General features: G+C 35.3%; 4 protein-coding genes across 5 annotated transcripts; 1 reads left to right on the forward strand and 3 right to left on the reverse strand.

Moving 5' to 3' along the window:
- Positions 1–6,555: 6,555 nt before the first annotated feature.
- LOC113237590 lies at positions 6,556–8,574 on the reverse strand. The gene is made up of 4 exons (XM_026474159.1): positions 8,397–8,574; positions 7,757–7,900; positions 6,938–7,181; positions 6,556–6,829 (listed from the first exon to the last, which is right to left on the reverse strand). The coding sequence occupies exons 1-4, from the start codon at positions 8,528–8,530 to the stop codon at positions 6,710–6,712; spliced, it is 642 nt and encodes a 213-aa protein (XP_026329944.1). The 5' UTR covers positions 8,531–8,574; the 3' UTR covers positions 6,556–6,709.
- A 5,753-nt stretch (positions 8,575–14,327) lies between these two features.
- Positions 14,328–15,967, forward strand: LOC113237571 (transmembrane protein 17-like). 2 transcript variants are annotated; one of them, XM_026474135.1, is made up of 3 exons: positions 14,328–14,558; positions 15,393–15,506; positions 15,619–15,967. In XM_026474135.1, exons 1-3 carry the CDS (start codon positions 14,457–14,459, stop codon positions 15,838–15,840), a joined length of 438 nt encoding a protein of 145 aa, XP_026329920.1. In that variant the 5' UTR covers positions 14,328–14,456; the 3' UTR covers positions 15,841–15,967. The 2 variants fall into 2 exon arrangements, with proteins under 2 accessions (XP_026329920.1, XP_026329921.1); XM_026474136.1 differs by having other exon boundaries at positions 15,393–15,510; positions 15,619–15,760.
- A 1,001-nt stretch (positions 15,968–16,968) lies between these two features.
- On the reverse strand, positions 16,969–19,318 carry LOC113237341 (glycolipid transfer protein). The gene is made up of 5 exons (XM_026473758.1): positions 18,964–19,318; positions 18,815–18,870; positions 18,593–18,702; positions 18,053–18,203; positions 16,969–17,681 (listed from the first exon to the last, which is right to left on the reverse strand). Exons 1-5 carry the CDS (start codon positions 19,094–19,096, stop codon positions 17,508–17,510), a joined length of 624 nt encoding a protein of 207 aa, XP_026329543.1. The 5' UTR covers positions 19,097–19,318; the 3' UTR covers positions 16,969–17,507.
- Positions 19,319–19,429: 111 nt separating this feature from the next.
- LOC113237340 (putative zinc metalloproteinase YIL108W) lies at positions 19,430–21,543 on the reverse strand. The gene is made up of 2 exons (XM_026473757.1): positions 21,447–21,543; positions 19,430–21,187 (listed from the first exon to the last, which is right to left on the reverse strand). The coding sequence occupies exons 1-2, from the start codon at positions 21,447–21,449 to the stop codon at positions 19,532–19,534; spliced, it is 1,659 nt and encodes a 552-aa protein (XP_026329542.1). The 5' UTR covers positions 21,450–21,543; the 3' UTR covers positions 19,430–19,531.
- Between the last annotated feature and the right edge of the window lie 910 nt (positions 21,544–22,453).

Genomic DNA, 22,453 nt, shown 5'->3' on the forward strand with positions numbered 1-22,453 from the left:
TGTGTGTGTGTGTGTGTGTGTGTGCGTGCGTGCGTGCGTGCGTGTGATTAAAGGTGACCTGTGCCGATTTTGTAACACTATTAGCAGTTGTCAATGTAGCTAGCCAATCCTCCATTTCATTTAGACTGTTTTGGAGAATCCGGGACGCTTCAACCGGACATTTACTTGAGACTAGTAGTGCCATGTCATCAACGAAGGTACACAGAGCCTTGTGGAACACCAGCAGAGATTTCATGAAAACCTGATGTGTAGTCGCTATCCCTTATTTGGAAAGTTCTGTTATTAATGTATGAGCTTAAGACTCCATAGAATGTATGTGGTAGCAAAGCCTTTTATATATAAAGCTACAAGTTTAGACTCACTTACAAAAATAGAACGCATACTTCCCGATATGGTGGAAAAAAGATATTTATACCGTTGTACGCGGATAGGCTCCACGGCAAACATTCAAATATGAGAAGACCTGAATGTGGAAAATGTAAACGAGTGATCAACGGACTGCAAAAACTATAAAACATGGGGGGGATTTTTGTGCATTTTTATGAGATACACCCTGGTCAATTTCCGCGGGAAGTAGAAAATGTTCGAAATTCAAATAAACAAGATGGTCGCCATACAAATTTCAAAGCCTCCTATCACGAACACTATTAGAGATAAGTAGGAGGTGCTCGAAGGAATGTCATAGAGGGTAACACTGGTCAACTGCCTGGGTTAAAAAAATTCCAGATGGCGATTTCAAAATGGCGGCCGAAGAAAAACTTGCTTCGATCCGGCTGAAAATTGGCAAGAGTCTTCAAGAGTCCTTAATCATAATAAGGGGTCAAAAATTTCTTTTCGCCCTTTTTTAATATGGCTGCCATATAAGTGTTTTTTTTTCGTTAAAAATAGGTGCCGAAAGAGATTTGCTCTGATTCGACTGAAAATTGGCATGTGAAGGCCATTAGAAACGGACAATAATTTGTGCTCAAAATTTGTTTTTCGCTATTTTCAAATATGACCGTCGTAGAAGCGTTCGTTGGCGGCAGAAAAAAAATTGCTCAGGTCCCTTTGAAAATTGGCATAATATGGGGGTCTCCAGGAGTGCTTGATAATAATTTGAGATCAAAATTGGTTTTTCGCCATTTTTAAATATGGCCGCCATACAAACTCTTTTAGCGGCAGATAAAAATTTGCACTAATTCGATTGAAAATGGACATGCGGGGTCTTTATGAGTGTTTAATAATAATTAGCGGTTAAACGTTATTTTTCACCATTTTTCAATATTTTTTTTACAAATTTCTTCTAATTCGACTGAAAATGACATGGCATAATTTGGGGTAAAAATTTTGTTTCCGCTGTTTTTCGATATAGCCGTAATTTATTTATGTAACTTGCTTTGCTTGGACTGAAAATTAGCACGAAATATTTCTAAGATTGTTTGATAATAATTTGTGGTCATAATATATTTTTGTAATTTTTAAATATGGCCGCCATTAAAGAGCTATTTCATTTTTTTTAAAACACAGTCCTAAGCGAGGAGGGCGAAGCCCGAAGCGTCCGGAGGTACCTAATTATAGCTTCGTATGGAGGTAATTATATACGGAGGCGTAATAGATTACGAGTACAAGATCTCACAATTGTAAAAATGTAAGGCATACTTCCCGATGTAGTGGAAATGAGATACTTATTATAGCGTTGTTGTATCTCAACCATATCTGTTAGATTCCATTTTCTTGAAAGCTATGCCAAAGAGAAGTATTTAGGAGGAAAAAAATGCCAAACTACTGCCGAATTTCCTGTACTGTGAATACCAAAACAACGATAGTCCAGAATACTCAGAAAAAAGAACTTAAAAATGTTCGTTTCTTAAATTGGCCCAAATCAGGAATCGAACTCCTCATCAAAAGCCCATAGTACTAACTGCTGTGCCATATGTGCATAGTACTAACGAGTCCGACCCCAATGTAGGTGGGGTACAGGGCTCGTATTTTATATAGCAACGTCTTGTGACAAAATTTATCGAAGGCTTGCTGTATGTCAAGAAAAGCCGATGAGAAGTATTCTCTTTTTTCGTATGACTTTCTGATTGCTCTGCATACTTTATGGGCTTGCTCTACGGTTTAGTGTTCTTTATCGAAATTGGTGGTCAGGGACGAATTGTGGAGAGGTGGAGGGAATTTTATTTAAATACATTTGTCAGTCTATATAGTACACACCTCTGAAACTGCTTGGACATAGTAGGCAGTAGGCTGATCGGTCTATATGGAGTAACTTCGTGAAGGGATTTACCTGGTTTATGAACCATTATTATTTGGGAAACCTTCCAAATATCTGGAAAACGTCCTACTCTCATGATTGCATTGAATAGCATTGTGAGGTATACTAATGCTTTGCGCGGCAATTCTCCAAGGAAGCAAGCTGCTGGCAGCAGATGGATGCGACAAGCCGAGGACCGGGCGAATTGGCGCACATTGGGAGAGGCCTATATACAGCAGTGGACTGCGGTAGGCTGATGATGATGATGACGAAGAATGATTTCTGTGGCTTGGTATGTACAAGAGCGCGTAAATAATATGGACTTAGGCACTCCCATAGATATAGGAAAAAAGGGACTCCTTGTACAAAGGCAAATATACAGCGTGTCCCAGAATTCAACGATAAGCGTCGCACATAGGGGAAAAATGACGATTTAGGCGGTCAAAATTATTTCTTTGTATTTTTGCGTTCTGGTGGTCAAAATAGTTTAATATATTAACTTTTGTAATTTGTCCAAGTAGAAACTAGGTGTATAAGGCATTAAATAAAACGAAACAACCAAATTCTTAAACAGAATTTATTGTACTTAAAAAACAAGACTTATAATCAAAATTTGAACTAGGATGACGATGAAATCCAAGGTTCATCATCAGAAAATACTTCCTCAGTTTCCTCTGCAGAACTTTCTGATGTTTCGGTTTCGGAGGTACTATGGTATGGCTCTGCAGGAATCATCATATCTAATGCTTCTTTGCTAAAAACAGAACGTATTTTTTTTGTGTTGGCCTGATACTCGTTATTAGAGGATCTGAACTTAACAAAAGTCTGTTTAAAACATCCATGTTACATGCTTCTCTTGAAAATTTTCTGGTGAAATTCTGTCGGTATTGACGAAAATGTTTATTTCGAGCTTCTGCCGCCTCTTCTGATAAAAGACCGATAGGTAACAAGGCTTTTTCGATCACAGTGGCACCGTGAATTAGAATCTTATGCAATGTTGGCGTCATAGGATGCCACGAATACAGCTTAACGTATAATTTGGCAGTTTGCAACCCATAATCGGCGAATTTTTGTAAGTCCAGTTTCTGACCACTGGATATTGCTTCCAAAATCACTTTGAGACGATATATTAGTTGAAAGTCAACACCAGTGATATCAGCTGCTTGCTTTGGGTTGGCAAAAAATCTTCTGCTTGTGTTTCCATCGTTAGTGGTGCCATATCCAGCCTTTGGTACATCAACAATGAGTCCAGTTTGTTCCCTGAAATTGGCTTGTATTTCTTCTTTTTTAATTTTCACAATTTCTTTTTCACTAGCTGATCTTATTTGCCATTTTTGTATGGTTATCTTATACGATAAATGCAATATGCTCTCAAAAAAACGTATTCTAGCGTGCAACACACACAAACCGAAAGTTAAAGCATCTTCATCTACGTTATACTTTATGGTTAAGTCATTAAATTGTTTTGAAGTTGCACCACAAATGTAACACCTCATGGTCGAGCTAGTTGATGTGACAGCGTTGCATACCTTGGCATCAATCATAGTAAACATCATTGTATGTTTAATAATAAAATGTTTTTCTCCTTGCAAAACATCACTGGTTTTTAACGACTTAATGGACTCTTCTATGTAGTTTATTTCAGAGTTGGTTATATCAACAGTCTCTTTAGTGAATCTCATTCTAATAGGCCGGCAGTATCTTGGAGAAGAAGGTGTTGGATTTTGCCAAATTATTTTCTTATTATCTGTACCACAAAATAATTGAAGCGGAACAAAACTACTTATAAAAATATATTTATCAGAGGCATCATTTTGGATCTTCTGCTTAAATTGGTCTTGTTGTGATCCATCAGCACCCCATTTTGATAATAATTGTAATGATATGCACTCTTCTTCATTCAAATTCACCAAAACATCTTCCAAATACATGGTCAAACGTTTCGTAGTATGGTCCAGTAAATCTTGTAAGTTTACTTCAGCACAACTTTCCGTAACTCGATATGATTCTTTGACCGGGTAACAATCTTTTTTTGCTTGTTGAATTACTTTATAATTGGGATAACGTTTCTTATCAGCACTTCTAAAGATTTCATATTGTCGTCTAGAAGCATCGGCTTCTACAAATATAGAAAGAGCCTGTAGTGGCGACAATCGTGGGACTTGCTGTTGTAATGTTGTGTATCCCATTTGATACTTTTTAGCTCGTTTGGGAGATTTTATTAAATTTTCAAGTATTTTGGATGCAGTTCTCTTCCCAGAACTATATAGCGATGTTTGTGTAGCGTGTAATAGTATAGTCTTATCAACAACACCACGAAGTTCTTGAGTCTTTTTGCGTTTGCTTCTCTCGCTGCATTCTTCAAAAGGTTTGAATGGGCGACCCACAGAAATTTGTGAAACTCTTGGAATTTCAAATGTTCCTTGTAACCACTTCTCATTTTTTACCAGGAATGTTTCTTGTCTTCTATACGCTTCTGTCCATTTTGTCTTAAATGCAGCCTTCAATAGCGAAAACTTCTGCTTTAAATCCTTCAGTTGATCGTCGGTGTAATTTTCATATGACAATATGAAATTTTCAAGATAATCTAATTTTGAGTCAAAACTAGGCAGATCTTGATTTTGCATTTTGTCAAAAAGATACTTCCGCGTCATCACATTACATCCCGAGCCTTCTCCCAGTCCTGAAATTAAAAAAAAATTATAGTTAAAGTGAAATAATATTATTATGCTATTTGACCCTGCTCGATTCAAATATGTCTAACACTCATTATCGCAAAAAATCGCAGCCAATTTTAGTGCTTTTAGTATGTTAAACCCTTTGACATTATAATTGTAGTAGAATCACTGCATAGAAATGTGAAGAAATACATCAAAAACCTTTTTGAATTCTGAAAAACCATTTTTTTCTTGAAATATTTTAGTGTTGACTTTTAGTGTCTCAAATTAATAGTAAATCTACATAAATTCACAATAAAAAAATAAAATATATACGTTTTTACCTGTCATACTGGAATCCATATGGTGTTTATAAAAAATCCCACGCACACGAGCAATAGTCACTTTTAAAGTACACGTTTTTGCAAGAGACGCTGCGAATCGATACATGCACTCAAAGCGATGATCAAGTTCCGACTGATCATACGGTTGTCATAGGGTCAGGAAGGGAAGGGGTAGGGCGGGCTTTTGTTCTATGTCTATTCAACTTTATCAGGGACCAGTTTTTTTTTACCTGGGCAGACTTTTGTAAAATCGACTTTTGGCCAGCTAAATCGTAATTTTTCCCCACTGTGCGTCCCATCGTTTTGTAAAAAAAAAAGTATGGACACCACTGCGGCAAGTTTTTTTAAAAATTGACCAAGACTTTCAAAAAAGGACGTCAATTGATTACGGAAAGGTGCGCAGTAAACAAAGGAGCAGAGCGTACTGACTTGCTGAGCACCGGAACTTCTCTACCTGCGTTATTGCTATTCAACAAAGGACATCTATCTATCTCTTTCTAACGTATATCTCTCGGTATTTTTCTCTCTCTCTAATTTCTAAATTGTATCGACTACGCACATGTGCCATTGAAATTCCAAGAAATTGCATTAAAATAATCTTTTTTCGGCACATAGTGAAAGTGATTATTATGAATAAGAACAATAATCAAGAAATTTAGTCTTTCTTAGAAATGGTACCAATATTTTTTTGCGCCTAGTTCTCTTAAAGTATTATACCATTTTGGAATCTTGGTTAGTTGCGTCAATTTTTAAAAATACTTGCCGCAGTGGTGTCCGTACTTTTTTTTTACAAAACGATGAGTGAAAGTCGACTGCAGGTAAAAATATTTAAAAATTTCAAGGAAAAAAAATATTTTGATGGATTTTTTGTAAAATTGCAGGCATTCTGGGAATTTTAAGAGTTGTGGTAGACAGCAGTAGTACTTAGGTGGCCGTTAAAATAAAAACATCAGAAATATCTGAAAAATTGTGGTCGTGGTGATTCAAAATATCATTAAGGGAGTAAATTTTCGAAGAATAACAATTTTTTACCGTAATTTAAAAAAAAATGATATAAATTTTTTTTCTTATTTTTCCTCAAGTAGTTATGCGCAGGTCCACCCTCCAGCGCCCGCTTATCGTTGAATTTTGGGACACGCTGTATATAGTCATAGGAAGAGGTTATTTAATTAAATACATAAGTATATCTGTTATTAATTAAATACATAAGATTATAAACCTTATTACCACAACAAGCTTACAACAGTCAAAGTCTAGATTAATATAATATTGCAACTGTAATTTGTAGGTAACAAAAACACAACATTGTACTGTATAGACATTTATTAACATCTCCCACAACAAGGCAACATGAATTAATGCTGATATGTAAGAAATTATGACGAAGCATTGTATATACTTGGTATGGTTGGAGAGGTAGTACACGGGAAGTCAGTACTTAGTACAAAGCATAATATCATGAACAGTTTTCATTACTTCTTGAGTTGTTTGAGAGATCTCACAAATAATACTGCTAGTGCTGCTACCATTACACTCCCTATGCTGCCAACTATTACTTTCTTATTTCTGGATGTTGGATCTTTAGTTAATGACTGAAACAAAATTACAAATTTAAATAAAAATATCACATTCCTTCATGCTTATTAATGAGGTACTACATGCTATGTTTTATTTAGTACAGTATATAGTAAGTAGCTTACTTTCATTTCTGTATGAAGAGCTATATCCATTGAATTTAAAATACTAGTCATTTCACTTAGCGTTACTAGTGCGATGTCAGAGGCATAGTTATCTCTATAGAGTAAACAGTCGGTTATGTTCTTAGTCTTTTTAACAGCTAATGTGTTAGAAATCACACTCAAATAGATCCTGTATAAGTGTTGTGAACTCTCTTCTAGGATCTCAACTATTTCCATTGGTGTAAGGTCCTGACCCGCAGTAGCCCTGTAAAAATTACATTTTATGTGCATGAGTCAGTAGAACTGTAGGATTCAAATGATACACATAAATTTGCATTTATTGGAAATATCAATAGCTGTACTGAATAAACAAATCTACATTCATAACATACATTTTATGTATATTCAACATATCACCTTCAGTGGAACGGAGCAGTATCCACATTGACTTACAATTATATGGCCATCAGGTCCGCGCTAAAAAGTGTCTGAACTTATAGGGCGTTAAAATCGTATACAGAGCGTCATTCACGCTTTAGTCTTCGTTTGTTCGACTGACAGTGAAGCAAGCAAAATTAGACAGTACTGCGATGACATTACAATTTAAATTCAACATTTTAGCTTTTTCATATTCCTTTACATGTCACTACGTTTAAATAGGTTGACTTGGGACATTTTTTTTGTGGTTTTTGTATTAGACCTGTCATCCATTTATTTGTAAGTCAATGAGTATCCATCAATGTTCAGCTCAGTGTACCGCTGTCTGTAAATGTTTATTCGGTTGGGCCATCTACATTTATGTACGTTAAAATTAAAAATGTTGAGTTTCCATTAACTTACATACGTTCACATGCCTCTTCATAGATAGGCAAGTTCTGTATTTCTGTCAAAATTTTTTTTCTTATTTCTTCATCATTCACTCCAATTTGAATGAGGTCATTATCAGTTAACTCAACTAGAGTATTTTGTCCAATATTAAGTCGCCTGGAAAAGTATGGCTTTGATACACAAGGAAACACGGATTGCAAGAAGCTCTTAGTGTTGTGATTGATGATTGTCTATTAAAAAATTGTATTTAAATATAACTTTATCACAAATAAATATCTTAATACTATATTATAATTTCATGGCTGCAATGTGCTAAGTTTAAGGTGGAAATGATATTTGACGTATTTTATCATTATTGGGATTTCAACCATCGACCTAATGAATGTTTACTCACATAAACTTTGGCCTTATGAGCATTCGATAAATTGTATAATCGATTGTTTGACGCTTCGATCAAACGTGTTCGTACCAACTTAGCAAACCCGGAAAATACACGAGTTTTATTATTATATATTAACTTTTGTTATGACTACGATTTTGTGTCAAAAATCGCGAGACATTCAGTATCATTTCACGACATTCGAGTGAATTGCGAAGGGGATATTTTGAAAAAAAATGGTTGCAACAAGAAGAAAACAAAATTCGTAAAAACCTGAAAATGTCGACATATTTTTCAGCTCCTAACCCAGTCAACAAAGCACTAACAGTGACATCGAAATCTGTTGGATCAATTTTGTTGGTTGTTGGTAATAATTCTTTCATGTTATCCGCATCGTTGTTTTCCATTTTTCGATGGTTTTTGATGATTTTTAAAAATTTTCAAACAAGAGCCGGCAAGGTTTGATTTGACATTGACATAAACAATGATTGACAATTTGACTAGAAAAAAGTAGCAAGCGTCATCTGTCACGTTTCCATTGGGTTTTTATTATATTTTTTTTAAATACATTTTGGTCAATAATTTCTATTCATTTTTTTCCTTTGTTTCTGGTACTAAATCTTTGCATTTGCGAGCGCCACTGCGGGAAGGGAAAGTTTACGAAAAATAATAAAAACGAATATTAATTTGGAAGAAACTATCAGAGAAAGTAAGATTAATATGAAATAACAAGATAACTAACCTATGGGCTCTCACAAATAAACATTGTACGGCGTCGTGACGCGACGCGACGCCGTCGTTTCTTGTTAGGTTCGAAACACACAAGTGCGAATCGGCGCATTGCGAAAACTAAAGTAAATATTGCGAAAACGCAACGCAGAAAAATGCGACGTGAATTGCTGTGATGCGATTTCGTGCGGCAAGGCATCTCACTGCCATGATTCGGGTAACCATTCCTTCGACGATCGTAAACGGTACTGAACGTATATTTTAAACTAGGTAGCGACGTGGAACATAAAAAGTGTGTTGCACTGCTGTTATTGATAAGAATACAATACAAAGAAGATTAACATCGCAGGAATGCGCGATGCGGAGCAATTCGCAAATTCTTGCGTTGTGTCATGCGATTGCGAGCTTGTACATTCGTGTGATGGGACGTCGCACCGCAGTTTTGTATGTCGACCCTTACGTGTATGAGCCCTAACAGAATAGTTGCATATTCCTAATGTTGAGTAATCGAAGAATTTCCATTTTTGCAAATCACATTTTTCAGAAAATTATACATTTTTCCAACATTTTTTCTTTATTTTTCCACTTTTGACCTTGACAACTTGAAGTTACGGAACGAAAACGATGGGGCCAACAACAAGTGGTGGTGGTGTGGTCGTTTTTTCGATGTTGTGAAATAAATTTGTATAGATAAATGCCACTTAGTAGAAAAACGAGATGGAAGGTCGTATTCCAGAACTCAAGTCAGGACTTGAGTATAATTTAAAGCACTGAAAATCATACTCAAGTCCTTGCCATTAGGGTCGTACTTCCAGTGCTTGTAATCATACTCAAGTCTGCTCAAGTCCTGACTTGAACATTGAGTACAGTTCTAGAGTACGACCCGTAAAATGATTTCACAACAGCGAAAACCCCCAACAGCCACACCACCCCCATTTGTTGTTGGCTCCATCATTTTCGTTAAGTAACTTCAACTTTTGACAGGTGTCAACGTCAAATGTGGAAAAATGAGTTAAAAATATTTGAAAATACATAATTTTCTGAAAAATATTATTTGAAAAAAAAAATGGAAATTTTTCCATTACCTAACACCCGGAATGTGCAGCTATTCTATTAGGGCTCATACACTAAAGGACACGACACACCAAACTGCGATGCGACGTCGCATCGCACAAATCTACAAGCTCGCATGACGCAACGCAAGAATTTGCGAATTGCTCCAAAAATGAAAGGAAATATATTCGACCAATATCCGGAAATATATTGATTTTTTTGAAAAATAAGTTTTTTTTTAAATAGACTTTTTTTAGAAATTTAGCAAAAACAATGAAGGGCTTGGAAGTTACAAGTACAGCTTTTACGAAGTTTATTTTAATTTTAAGTATATTACGAAGAAAAAACGAAGAAACAAATAGTGATGAAGAAAGTTAGAACTATATTCCTCTATTTTAAACCACGATACAAAAGACTTTATCCTAAAAATTCCAATAATTACGAATTCAAAGTTTTTGTTCAAAGTGATAGAATATAATGTGATTTAAGTGAAAACATAAATATTGACGCCTGCCGCTTAAACTTATTTAAAAATTCAAATAAATGAACTAAGTTATTTAAGAGAAAGTGAAAATACAATGTAGTAGAACCGCGAATTGAAAATATTTCTGAGGATCCCGATAATTAAACGAAGATGTGGCTCAAAAAACTTGTATCCAAGCCAGAACTCTTAATAAAAAAAATCTATGCAAACAAAAGTAAAAAAGTCTTTTATTTTTTTTAATTATTGCTGGCCATGGAAACAAAGACCTTCAGCCGAAAACATAAACGTTTAATTATATTTCTGTAAATATGGCCACCACTAGACATGGGGAATAGCGTTACATTTCTATCGCCGTGACCGTCGTTCCGGTTCCAAAAAAATCACAGTGATAAATCATCGTGATTTTGTCACGACTGTTACTTCCGTGACCTTGTCACGCCTATAACTTACATCATGGTATACGGTTTTAGCCAGCGGCTTCTTTCTAATACTTATAGCCGCTTTTTATACAATGATTTAAGTTTTTATTCCCTTTGTAATAAGTTTAAATTCCATTCAAAAAGTTGATTTTGTATTTAATGTAATTTTGTTTGTTACTTATTTAACGCGAATCTTTGAATTGTTAAAAATAGCAATAAAGTGTAATGTAATTATATTTCTAGTAGAATACACAAAGTAGATTATACATAAATATAAAATACTAAATCTTCCTATAATAAAACAAATATACAAAAATATTTTACTTTGTTCATAAATAGGTTTATAATAACTGCTGCAGATTTTTTTCATCCGCCCTTTCTATTAGTAATAAGCACCTACGATTCTTGTGAGTGAGCAAAGAAAGTCATCCTATTTCATTCACTCCCATCGCCGAATGGCTCGATTTGAAGAGAACTACAACGAGTGGCGCGCTCAGTCACCACGGAACGGAGATCGCGCATTGTATCAAATACGTATGTCGTAATGTGAGCAACGGGGATAGCTATTGGAACGGAGGAACACCTATGTGACTTTGGAACGTCGTTCCTTCGGAACGAGTCACGGTGGTACTGTTTGACGGCGGATCATCGTGATTTTTTCATCGTGACGATACGGGTATTTTAGTTCGAGATTCGTATAATTTCGCGTTTTAATCTTCGATTAAGGCACAATAGCACTATCCTATTATGCTTTAAACTAGATTTCACAAAATAATTGAAAGTCGAAATAAAAACGACACTTTTCCCTCCAAAAGGCCCAGAGCGAATCTGAAAAAAAAGTCTTTTTTTTTTTAATTTATTGCTGGCCATGGAAACAAAGTCCTTCAGCCGAAAACATAAACGTTTAATTATATTTCTGTAAATATGGCCACCACAAAGAGGATAGGCAATTTGAGGCGGCGTGCTTGGATTGACTCGGGATTCCTTAGAACGGGCCGATACGGGTAGTTTAGTTCGAGATTCGTATAATTTCGCATTTTAATCTTCGATTAAGGCACAATAGCACTATCCTATTGCACTTTAAACTAGATTTCACAAAATAATTGAAAGTCGAAATAAAAACGACACTTTTCCCTCCAAAAGGCCCAGAGCGAATCTGTAAAAAAAGGCTTTTTTTTAATTTATTGCTGGCCATGGAAACAAAGACCTTCAGCCGAAAACATAAACGTTTAATTATATTTCTGTAAATATGGCCACCACAAAGAGGATAGGCAATTTGAGGCGGCGTGTTTGGATTGACTCGGGATTCCTTAGAACGGGCCGATACGGGTATTTTAGTTTGAGATTCGTATAATTTCGCGTTTTAATCTTCGATTAAGGCACAATAGCACTATCCTATTGCACTTTAGATTTCACAAAATAATTGAAAGTCAAAATAAAAACGACACTTTTCCCTCCAAAAGGCCCGGAGCGAATCCCTAAAAAAAGTCTTAAGAACAGTGTTGCCAGGTCTACTGTTTTTCCGTTTTTGGACTACATCTACAGTTCTACTGTTATAAATAGCATCGCTAAAGCGAAAATCAACTGTTTTTTAGGAATTTTCAGATTTTTCGCTTTTCACAACTATTCTTGTCGGCTTTTTAGATTTTGTGACTCTCTGAACATATTGAACATTTGGCGGAGTTTTTGCAAAACATTACAATGTGGTCAAATCGTAGAACATCGTCCTTTCATTTTTTTGGTATGTTTGTTACGGCATATTTGTCATCACAGGTCTAGAAAATGCGGGGAAGTAACATTTATGGTATTAATATCCAAAAATACTATTTGAAAAAACGCACCTTTCTCCTTCGAGTTAAAAAAGAAATTAAAAATGGCGAGTTTTTGTAATTACAGTTTTTTCACAAATTAATTTGAATTTTAAGTATTATTACGTTTTAAGTTTCTTAGGGCCGTATTCCCGAACTCTAGTCAATGCTCAAGTCAGGACTTGAGTCTGATTTCACGCACTGGAATACGACCCTAATGGCAAGGACTTGAGTATGATTTCTAGTACTTTGCGTTGTTGTAAGTTGTTTGCGGAAAGTGCGTGAAAACGGATTCATCCCCAAGTTTGTGGCAAATTGCTTGAGGTAAATATGGCCTTAAAGGTGGAATATTTTCTTCAAATTTAAATGGTACCACTACTGAGGTGCTGCTCCGACGAACTGCCAGAAATCAGCCAAGACGAGATCTTGTTGGCTCTAAAATAGTTCCAAAACGGAAAAGTCCCTTGTGAAGACTAAGTTACTACATAGCTTCTGAAGTCTGGAGGAGTTCCTGTTATAAGTTATGTCTAAGCCCATCCAATTACACAGAGGAGTTAGACAGGAGAATGTCATATCCCCGAAACTGTTTACAGCCGCATTGGAAGACATGTTTAAGACGCTGCTGGAAGGAAAAAGATGGCATTAAATATAAACGGCGAATATCTCTCACGCAATTAGCGACATAGTCCTAATGGTGGAGTCCCTGGAAGAGCTACAATGAATGCTGGACAGCCTAGCATCCGCCTCGCAATTCACCTTCTTGAAGTTGTTTTCGAATATATTTATCTTGGGCAGATTTAGAAACAACTTCGAAAGGAAAGCCAAGAGGAGGATTCAGCTTGACTGGGCAGCGTTTGGTAAACTACGTCGTGTTCTCGTCACCCATACCGCAAGTTTGAAAACAAAGGTTTATAATCAGTGCGTTCTGCCTGTTATGACATACGGAGCCGAGACGTGGACACTCACGTTACGGCTAGTTCACCAGTTGAAAGTCGCTCAGCGAGCTATGGAACGAGCTATACTCGGAGTTTCTTTGAAGGACAAGGTACGGAACGAGGTTATCCGACAGAGAACTAAGGTCGTCGACATAGCTGGTAGAATAAGCAAGCTGAAGTGGTAGTGGGCTGGCCATATCTGTCGAAGAACCGATAAACGTGGGGAAGCGGGTTCTTGAGTGGAGACCACGGCTCGGAAAACATAGTGTAGGACGCCCTGTGGTCAGATAGAGTGACGATTTGCGAAGGGCTGCTGGCAGAAGATGGATGCAACGAGCTGAGGATCGGGCGAAATGGCGCGCATTGGGAGAGACCTATGTCCAGCTGTGGACTACGATAGGCTGTTGAAGCCTACTGTGGTACCCTCTTTCCAACAAAAAAGAATCTTCCAAATCGGTTCATAAATGCCATACTGCCAAATTATCGTACCGGAGTTATCGTGTAAAATACATACAAAAAAACATACGGACGAATTGAGTACCTCCTCCTTTTTTTGAAGTCGGAAAATAAAATTTTTGTTGTCAGATACCAACATAGTAAGATAACATCAAAAACATTACGTGACAATGTTTGAAGAAAATCCATTAAAAGTGTTTCAAACAATGTAAGTTCAGCATCTACCGTTTTTTTTCTCAATCTACTGTTTTATCGGTGTAATATCTTCCGATTTTTTCAGATTTGACCTGGCAACACTGCTGAAGAAAAAATATGGCGGCAAATTTGTGACAGCGCTCCGCTGTGTTTGCGTGCTTGTTTCTTTGTAATTTGTATTGGATTTCTGTGATTGCTTTGTTCTGCGTTGTGACATTCATTCCAAGAAAAATTTTGTAAGGTTTTATGTGAGAATGGATTACCGAACAGCGTTGCGAATGCAACGTAATCTGTACATTAACGTCTACATGTATGCAAGCTGGATATTTGTTATTGGGATTTTCCTCTTTATGAGGGTAAGTTAAGTATTTCATTATTACTTTATTTTATCTATTACCACTGTGGTATGAGGTCATTGCTACGTCTCGTCATATTGCAAGAACAGTTCTATGGTGTCAAACCAAAACACTGCAAGTCCCAGTACATTGTTTAAATTACAGTAAATTGTTGTAATTTCTTTACAAGAATCTTTAGGATATTTATTAGTTTTTCAATGGAAACGTAATTCATATCAATTATAATGGCCGGATAGAATTCTGTACAAAGTAAAATAACTAAAATAAAATAACTATTTTAGTAAATTATAGACATATTTTATGTTGTGACCCTGAAAAATTACAATAAGCGAAAAATCATTTTTGTAGTTTTTACTCAAAATGCTGTTTTTGATAATATACAGTGTATTGTTTGACACGAGAGAGTTGCTTCCTGTATAGGAGCTATCGTAGCTGCAGAGGTGTGTTGTAATTTAGCTATTTTAGGAAAAAAACCTTAATTTTCTTTACTTAATTTTAACTTCGCTACATGTTTTTCTAGTGAAAAAAAAAATTATTTAAAATATGAGTATAAAGAGCATAACAAGTTGAACCTTATAATAGCAGTAAAGGGCACAATTAATTATAATCAGTTGTACCATTGTAATTGAACTTTATACATAATAAAGACACAGTTCCCAACTGATCAATTGTGATCATCCCTAATTACAGTTCAGAGCCAAGGCCAACAAAGAGCTGAAGGATTTTCCTGGCTCTGACAGGTTTTATGTTCTCTGGTTTTGGCCAAAGGACATTAAAACTACATGTGCATTATGAAAAATGTTAAGTTTATACATTACTTTGTTGTCTTTTCAGGTTAACATGCTTGGACATCTTACAAAATACTTGGCAATGACTGTGTTTGCTTTGGTGGCAGCTATTGAGGGAGCTAGACTCTACTTTGGTTACTTTGGCAATGTATCTTGCAGGGTGGGTAAGTTACGTGTTCTATCATGGGTGTGAAGTAAATCTTAACAACTACATAGGTCATCGTTACCATATTATTGAGTTTATTTCTAAATATTTCCATTTTTTCTTCCAGGTTCCGGAAATGGCTGGATTCGTAATGCTGACCGCTATGATGCAGCTTCCTCTTATTAGTTTCTTTTTATTTAATCCTTATCTACTAAGTACGCCAATGGAAATAACCTTGCATGCCCTTTTATGGTTCATGAATTGTGTAGAAATTGTTCTAGGATTTTTGGCTTTGAAGCAGGCGTCTTCATTTGCGAAGAGTGTTTATTTGTCCCACCCCAAAAGATAAGTGAGATGAAATGATGTTTAAGTTATTCCGTTATAATAAGTATTTAATTTTTACCTAATATCTGATGATCTCGTATTTATGTAGAATATGTAAGTAGATTAGGCAATATTGCCAAATAAACTAGTCAGTCTTATAAAAGTTTTTATTATGTTGTTACACAACGCGAACTCACTCATTGGCATAGAATTACTAGCTACTAAGTGAAAATATAAGCAAAGCATTGAAGTAAAAAAAGAGATAACATTCCACATAAACACAAAACTTTGGTGTTCTTTTCCTTATTATTGCACAAAAATTTATACATTAGCACAAACTTCTCTCCACCAAATCCACATGCCTTTAAAATTAAATGAACTAGAGTCACATTTCTTTGGATAAAGCATAAACTAGCTCACAATAGCATTTAATTCAAACATAAATGCACAGCATCCACTAATATTTCTTATTATCATAATAATACTTATCAATATCAAATATACATAATTTTGTGATAAAATTCTCTCTATCCCTAGTGACCGTCAGGATGGCTGGTCGCCAGTCGAATGTGGCACTGGGTGTATATTCAAGAATTGCTACCTATTTGGTACTATTTGCTATTTTTTATATATTCTGAGAAATTAAAAAAACTAATTCACCAGCCATTCTGACGTCAGGATGGCTGGTCGCCACTATGTTCAGCATGAAGGGAGCAGATTTTCCAGAAGTATGTGTTACCAATAATTGCTACCTCTTTGCTACTTTCACGAATTAAAGTTATAAGTTTCTTATCTACATTAGTTAAAAAAATATAACTAATTGAAAATTTTACGAAGAAGTGCCTGTTTAAATTAAAAAAGCAAAAGTTTTTAGTGCTTTATTGCCATAATACAAAGGGCAGGTGTTGGCACTTCTTCATAAAATTTTGAATTGTTTATATTTTTTTAACTAATGTAGATAGGAAGCGTATACATTTAATTCGTGAAAGTAGCAAATAGGTAGCAATTATTGGTAATACATACTTCTGGAAAATCTTCTCCCTTCATGCTGAACAAAGTGGTGACCAGCCATTCCGACATCAGATTGGCTGGTCAATTATTTTTTTAATTTCTCAGAATATATCAATATTACTTAGAAAAGGTAGCAAATAGGTAGCAATTTTTGAATATACACTCAGTGCCAGATGCAACAGGTGACCAGTCATACTGACAGTCACCTATTCCTTTTGAGATTGCATAAAAAGGAACAAATCAATTTCTGTCCTTGTATTTTGAAGGCACTAAAGTGATAAATCATTTATATTTATGTATATAATTAAAAAGATTTCTTTTAAACTATGAGATTATGATGAAATATAGTAAACAAAACAATTTGTTCTGTGGATGAGCCAAATTCCACAAAAATGTATCTTTTTACCGTAAAATATGAATATTTTTGTATTATTACGTTTTGTTTATCTTAGTTTATTGTTAGACTTACAACTATAGCCTCAAAAGCACAGTTTCATTGATGACATTCAAATTGTATTAGTAATAGCAACTGCTACAAATATTTTAGCCTAATATTTAATAAAAAGGGTTATTAAATTTTATTACCATACACAAATGACTAAAATTTGCTTTTTTGTGACAGTTGGATTGGCTATACAGATAAATTTTGCTTAAAAAAGTGAGAATATTAAATTAGTAGTGTCATTTGGATTCTCCAAATAGACTATTATTTTCCTTGAAACAGTCATCAATTTTACATCTAACTAAATGCAATTTGATATTATAGTTTGTTAATTTGGGTTCAAACTCTTTGCCATCTTCAACATCCAAGGCTTTGAGCATTTGTGGTAGGGTGGGGGACATTTTGCAGATAAACTGTAATGAGAAAAAATGTTGATTAGAACAGACATTTATATGATAATTTTTAATGTTTTTTAAAACTAGGTGGAATGTTGATTCCCTATTGAAGCACAGACGTGTTTCTTAATTTTTTCCACAATTCTGCACATTTCACAATAACTTATTTTTCCCATCGATTGTATGCAGTGTCCTTTGACTGGTCACAGATTGAAATTCAATATATGAGCTTTGTTAATTTCAAATTTCATGCCTATCGGTTGAGGAAAGGCCAAGTAATTTCATTTGTAGATTGTGCAATTTGAGCAGATGCCAGGATAGCTTTGTTTGGTGCTCTTAGATTATACAACATTATGAGCAATGTCTAAGGAAAAAACAATTACACTTACAGTGAAAATTTGCTGTGTTACCCAGTTGTGATATTTCTTCACAGAACCTTCATAAGCTACTGAAAAGATCTTTTTCATTCCTGAGTCATGATTATTCAATTTCAGACAGGCAATTATTTCTTGAAAAACTAACTCGAAGAATAACAATGCCCTGTAACAAAATAAATTGAAATTATAACAAATGAAAAATCCATTTTAAAAAACTAGGATTATTTTTATACATATTACATTCAGCAGTTTCAGAGGATAACTGAGGAGCATCAAAGCAAGAACCACATCACATTTTGATATGTTCTTCTTTTTTAATTCCAAATGGTAGTTCTTGTACAGACGGCAGAAACTACATATTGATGGACCTTGTTTGTTGTACTGGACAATATATTCAAACAAAAGTGTATAGATCGATGTAATGTTGACTGTACATTTATTTTAATAATTTATGCAATCTGAACACATTGCGACATATCCTTTCATTGAGACTAGACAAAATAAGAATCAAAATTTATCAGTTTTTGTGTCGAAGCTCCCTCAAATATATACCTGTTAAGCCATAATACACTTTCATGCCCACAGTTTCCTTTTGTGGATTCTGTAATCATTAATTCCAGTAAACATGTATTTTTATCGAAGTTGTAGAATTTCCTTATTTTCTGAAACAATAACATCCTTATTAGACGGGAAGGTGATCTCACATTGCCTATTCTAATGACAAATTCTTGCTTAAGTGTGCATAAATTAGACATAATATGAGATAAAACTTACATCAATATTTCCTTGCATATCATATTTTACTGGTGCAAATAATGTTCCTAAGCGCTCTGCAATATAAAAAAGGATACTGTTGGTGTGATGTTAAAAAAGAATTACAATCTATAATTAGTAAATAGTTGATTACGTCATTATTAACATACCTACTAGTGAGACTAACCCCGAAGATGCCTCAAGGAATTGGACCATGTTAATTCTTCCATTGATTACAGGAGGGAAATGGCTAAGTGTGTCATAAAAATTGTGTTCATCTTCTGCCTTCGAAGTGGTTGCCATTATGTTGCATTTATTATTAACTTTGTATGTACAAAATATCACACATCAACATTACTTATTTACCAGAGGTAACGGAAAATACTGATTTAAAATAACACAATAATTTTTATGTCCCACTTCGATTCGTCGCTGACATTTGTTTGTTTTGACTGTCTGACGTTGACTTAAGTTTGACATTGACAGCTCGCGATTTTGTGGCTTAGATACTTATTGTGGGATATTTACAAGTAGAATACGGCTTTATTACATTTTTTTTAATATTTACGATTATTATAATGATGCTTAATAAATATAAATAAATAATTTACATTGCATGTACGCTCTTTCTAAGACTAATTAATTGTATTTCTTTTAAATTATAGACTTATTTCAATTTTTTTTACTTTATCTCGCTCACTTTATTGTCCATATTTCAGTTACACGATATTTTCATATTCAATACGAAAATGTTTGTTTTAACACATTTCCTAAATCATCTTCTACAACTATGGTTAACACTTTGGTCTTGGGCGAAAATGTGAAAGGTACTAAAAATCTTTTTTCTGGTATGGGATCAGTAAACTCGTAAGAATCGAGAACCATTCCATTTGAGTCGTCTCTTACTTCGACTATTCTTATTCCAGCGGTAGATATAATCATCATTTTATTTTTATCAAACTTTAAGTATCTCGTAATAGCTTGCCTTTCTCTACCGTACTCGTTATTAAACCATCGGTGATAAGATAGTAATACTGCACAATTTCTCGTCCAATATATGGAATCATTTCCATTTGTTCGGTTAATATTCCTTTTAGAGTCTGACATTTTATTCGTTATATTTGAATACACACTGGATGGTCTAGTTATGGGTGTAACATTAGGATTCCTTCTTACTATTTCAGATTTAGACATGGAGGCAAAATTTCCCAAGGTAGTTTTGCTTCTTGGCCCAAGTACACGCAATGGTTCTGCGACATTCATCGTTACACTTATATTACGTTGTAGTGCGACTGTAGAATGCTGCACCGGTTTGCCACTGTAGTTGTTCATATTATCTCTAACGATAGATGCTTTCTTCTCTCCAACAACAAAGACGCGATCGATATTATCGAAACCTCTCCCCATGATCCCATCTTTAGTATGTCCAAGATCAAAAGTGTGTCCTAGTTCATGAAAAACCGATCCTAATGTTGTCGCAAAACATCCAGCTAGCGTCCCGCGATATCCACTATCATCCATAAAACGTTTAGAGTTGACCAGTGATGTGTCAGAGAATTTAGATACTATATCATTCACGTTTGTGGGCCAAGTATACAAGCAAGCAGTTCCAAACAAAGCTAAGCCTCCCCCGCCCAATGCAGCATAAGCTTCAGTAAGATTGACAATCTCGTCATGCGTCATAGGTTTATCTATGTCGGTACCTTTAAATCGTGTGCAAGAAATAAATCCTAAGAATTTTCTTTCATTACTGCCCAATTCTGAAAGCATGAGTTCTCTACCAAAGTGTGCCCACAAATCGGCTTGTTTCATTTTTCTCGCTTTGTTTACGTTTAAAGTGCTTCTGAAAATAATACATTCTGGTTTTTTAGGATTCACCTCATGCTCCAATTGAAAAGTTTTTCGTCCGACACCACTCTCAAAAAGTTTTTCTGCTGTAATACTTTGAATTAACTTCGAACCAATCACAATTCGAGCAGAAGCGCTTTCAATAGAATTGTCTATATCAGGTGGACATTGGAAGCATCCATCGTGGCCTTGGCAAATTATGTATACTGGGGTAACTCTGAAGTTTGTTTTTCTAGGCGTATAATTAAGAAGCAGCGTTCTTCGTTGTTGGTCCGCGTATTCAAGTTCAATTATGTTGTCGCCTTTATCCAATTCCACAATCACTTTAAATTCTCCATTGTGCACATTCCATTGCGATTTTCGAGTCAATCCAGATTGCGTCACGGCACACCATAACTTATCGTGATTGTTTGAGTTACCTCTTGTTATTAATCCTTTTATAAGAACCAGTGCATAGTTGACTATTTCTCCATGTTGAAAATTTGTTACAAAGATGGAAGAATTGTGTTCATTTTTGTTTTCTTCACTGATCCTGTTATCCATTACCTGAAACGTATAACAGACCTTGACTTAATGATATGACCTTGATAATTTGCAACCCTGTATTTAATGATGTACTTATTTTTATTCGTTTAGTTGTCAGTACCACTGTAATTGTCTGATTAAAGTATTTAAATTCACTGATTACAATTAACTCTGATTATGATCAAGTGCTACATTATTTAGTGTTAGTGGGGCATTTTATTTTTGTATCATCTGTATTGTAAAGGTCGCGTCAGCTTCACACATAATGGCAGTGACTCACCATGATGCGGTTAGCGAGGAGCGCGCGGAGCCGGCGCGGCGAGAGGACTGCGGGCGCGGGCGGTGCGGCGAGGCGACGAGGCGACAACTCGCCGCCATGCGGCAGTTCCTCCTCACTTCCCACTTAGCAGAACGTACGTGCGGATGGTGTGCGCATGCCCGCCGATGCAGACCGGTGGCGGCGCGCCCCGGTAACGATTGCGCCCACCAGACAGGTACGCGACAGTCGCGACTGGCTGTCTCCTCCGGCAGGAGGGAAATTTGAACACTGCGGCCACTGAATGCGCCACTTATATCTCTATCATAACAATGTTTTGGTTTACTATTGCGTCAGGAGGTAATAGCCTACTTTCTTTATTATGAGACGTTAATAAACGTAAACGACGTTAGATAAAAGTCATTAATACATCACAACAATTCCTTTAAACAAGATTAAACATAATTAATTTAATCACTTAACCATGTAGACGTATTCTTCGGATTTAGTTGCTTTGTTTTCAAAAATATTTATAAGTATATATATATACATAAAACATATATATATATATATATATATATACATACATACATACACACACACACATATATATATATATTTACATGCAGGAATCCTGAGTTCTGCTTGTGTATTTGGTCCAACAAGTCTCCAATTAGAGTAGGCAACAAAATTTTTCGCCCGTCGGGACAGGCTAAAACGTCTAATCTGAGATAAACCAAGGGACAGTTAAGTAGCCGGTCCAATCCACCTCTACAATACAATTTATTATTTTTATCCCTCCATCCACTACCGATATACACTTTATTAAATATTCTTTTGTTCATTCTAAAATTATGGTTCCAATTTATGTATTAAAAGTGTGTATATGTATGTGTATACGGGTGGCTGACAGGAAACTTTGGAAAAGTTTGTAAGTATGGATTTTAAAATGACATCTTCATCTTCAAAATTACGATTTTTTTAAATTGTAACCAACGCAATCTAATAAAGCTCATAAAACTAAACTTCTA

The sequence above is a fragment of the Hyposmocoma kahamanoa genome, unplaced genomic scaffold (assembly GCF_003589595.1).
Source record: "Hyposmocoma kahamanoa isolate Upper Pololo Valley unplaced genomic scaffold, ASM358959v1 93, whole genome shotgun sequence".
In the NCBI taxonomy this organism is placed as follows: Eukaryota; Metazoa; Arthropoda; class Insecta; order Lepidoptera; family Cosmopterigidae; genus Hyposmocoma; species Hyposmocoma kahamanoa.